General features: G+C 50.0%; 1 protein-coding gene across 1 annotated transcript; it reads left to right on the top strand.

The window, feature by feature from the left end:
* The first annotated feature begins 222 nt into the window (after window positions 1–222).
* Window positions 223–1,863, top strand: LOC118482634 (fibrous sheath CABYR-binding protein-like). The gene is made up of 4 exons (XM_035978209.1): window positions 223–372; window positions 964–1,269; window positions 1,360–1,506; window positions 1,639–1,863. The coding sequence occupies exons 1-4, from the start codon at window positions 223–225 to the stop codon at window positions 1,861–1,863; spliced, it is 828 nt and encodes a 275-aa protein (XP_035834102.1).
* Window positions 1,864–2,429: the final 566 nt, after the last annotated feature.

Here is a 2,429-nt window from a genome sequence, read left to right as displayed (position 1 = left end):
ACTAGGGAGTCAGTCTGGGAGGCTGGGAAAAGTTGGCTAGTGGGACTAGGAAGAACAGTCTGGGAGGCTGGGAGGCTAGTGGGACTAGGAGGAATATGTGATTATTATGTGGTAACTTGTGTGATTACCTGATTTGCTGATATTTGTGCATACTTGTGATTGTATTACAGACTCATGGACACCTCAGGTACTGGAGACTCGGACACTACTGGACCCCGACCCATGGAGTCAGACGAGATTATGTCATCAGAGCACGAGGTGCATACCTCGGATTATACTAGTACAGACGACGACGACTTTCAGCCGTTCGCACTACCTGACGGCGTTGATGAGCCCATCGTTGGTGGTCCTGCTGCGGATCTTCCTCTCGCTGTGATTCCCGCCCCGATTCCTCTTGCATCCTACCCAGCTTATGAGCTTATGCTTGATGCCGAGGCTGGTGGCGATATTGATCTTTTCGATGATGAGCTATACGAGGACGAGGTTCCTGACCCAGCTCTTTTGCCCGCTGGCGGTCTTTTGATGATCGCCGGTGCTCCTGTCGGAGACTCGCCTGTTCATTCTCCAGCCCCAGACTCCTTTGAGTCTGTGGCATCTGCTCCATCACATGTGGCGAGCACGCAGCTTTTCGTTCATGACTCGGATCCTGACCAGGCGTCATCTGCCGCCCCTATGCCGAGCTTTGTTTTTGAGCATGACGATATCGAGGATTCTGACCCTGTATTTCCCCCTGGATTCGATCCAGACCGTGATATTGAGTTCGTTCATATGGACCAGCCTGTAGAGGACCCCGTTGACCCCGCCGACCCTTTTGATCCTATCGATCCGGACTTTGACTTCGATATGGCGTTTGTCGATCCCGAGCCTGCAGTAGCTCCAGAGCAGGCCGCTGCTTTCGATCCCGCACATGAGCATGGTTTGGCGCATGCTGATGTTCCTGTTGATCCTATTTTGGCGGGTCAGCCACTTGGCGATTTTCCTGTTGATGATATACCTTTGTTAGATGCTGACCATGTTGTTGATCCTCTTGTTGATCCTCCGATCGCTGTCGTTCCAGTTGACCCTCATGTCGATCATATTGATCCTGTTGTTGCTCACGTTGATCCTTTTGTTGACCCTCCGATCGCTGACGTTCCAGTTGACCCTCATGTCGATCTTGTTGATCATGTTGATGCCCACGTTGATCCTGTTTTAGCTCCTGTTGATCCCTTACCTATTGAGCCCGAGCATGCTCTGTTTGCAGAGCACATGGATCCCCCTGACGAGGAGGCTCAGCACGGTTGGATACCGGCTGACGAGGATGTTCCGCCGCTTCCTCCTCACCGCATTGATGCTCACCATCCTGAGTTCTCGTTTCAGATTCCTTCATTCGCACCTCCAGCGGGGCCTGGAGAGGGCTCTTCCGCCCATCCATTTGGCCATGTACCGATGCCATTACCTGTCATGCCTCAGATATCTCCTGTTTCAGCATCCACTCCATCTTTTCCTGTTATGCCTTTTGGCACTGTCAGCGAGCCTTCTTTCTGGTCTTCGCTACCCGTTATGCCACCCGTTGATCCACCTCATATGGGGCATACCCTAGAGGACCTATTGATGTCATTTGTTCTTCAGCATGATTCCCATTCTCAGCGTTTGCAGGAGCTCGAGAGAGCTCAGATGCCTCCTTATTCATGTCATGGTCCGTCATCCTCATCTGCTCAGCCATTTCGGTCTTTTCCTCCGGACATTGCTGCTCGACTTTCGATCCTAGAGCAGCAGATTGCATCCGTGATCCGCACCCAGCAGGCCTTAGAGGAGGACTGGCTTCTTTTTCGCCGCTTGCATTATCCTGTCTATCCTCCTCCACCACCACCACCCGTCTAGAGCTCATCGACGTTACCAGGGTAGACACCGGTGAGACGGCCGCGATTGTTATGCACAGCTTTTGAAGACCATTTGACTGCACAGATTTTTGTTGATACATGTGATGTATTGATTGTATGTAACACTGATATGATGTATTTTGTACAGGGGTGATGTAACCTCTATGTGATTGATGAATGTACTAACACACTTACTATGCTTATGGTCTTGATATATATGCAATCGCCGTATTCTCACCATACCTGATTCACTTGATTGATTATTTTTGTATTGGGACATGGGATGTTGGACATGGGATGTTGGACATGGGATGTGTTGTGTGATATATTGATAACATGAGATGTTATATGCTATTACTATTACTATATACGTATGATTTCTATGGCCTAATCGACGAACGCATCTTTAGAAATGGCACCAAGACGTCAACCGCAGCCGATGCCCACTACTCCTGAAGAACTGCAAGAAGTCATTGCTGCCGCGATTGCTCAGTATGCTGCCTCGCAAGAAGGACCAAGCGGAAGCAACACGAACATCAACGGCAACCAGAATCCCCCTCATGGTAA

This window comes from Helianthus annuus, chromosome 10 (genome assembly GCF_002127325.2).
Source record: "Helianthus annuus cultivar XRQ/B chromosome 10, HanXRQr2.0-SUNRISE, whole genome shotgun sequence".
Classification (NCBI taxonomy): domain Eukaryota; kingdom Viridiplantae; phylum Streptophyta; class Magnoliopsida; order Asterales; family Asteraceae; genus Helianthus; species Helianthus annuus.
Note: the sequence above shows the minus strand (reverse complement) of the source record. Positions and strands in the feature narration are given on the sequence as shown.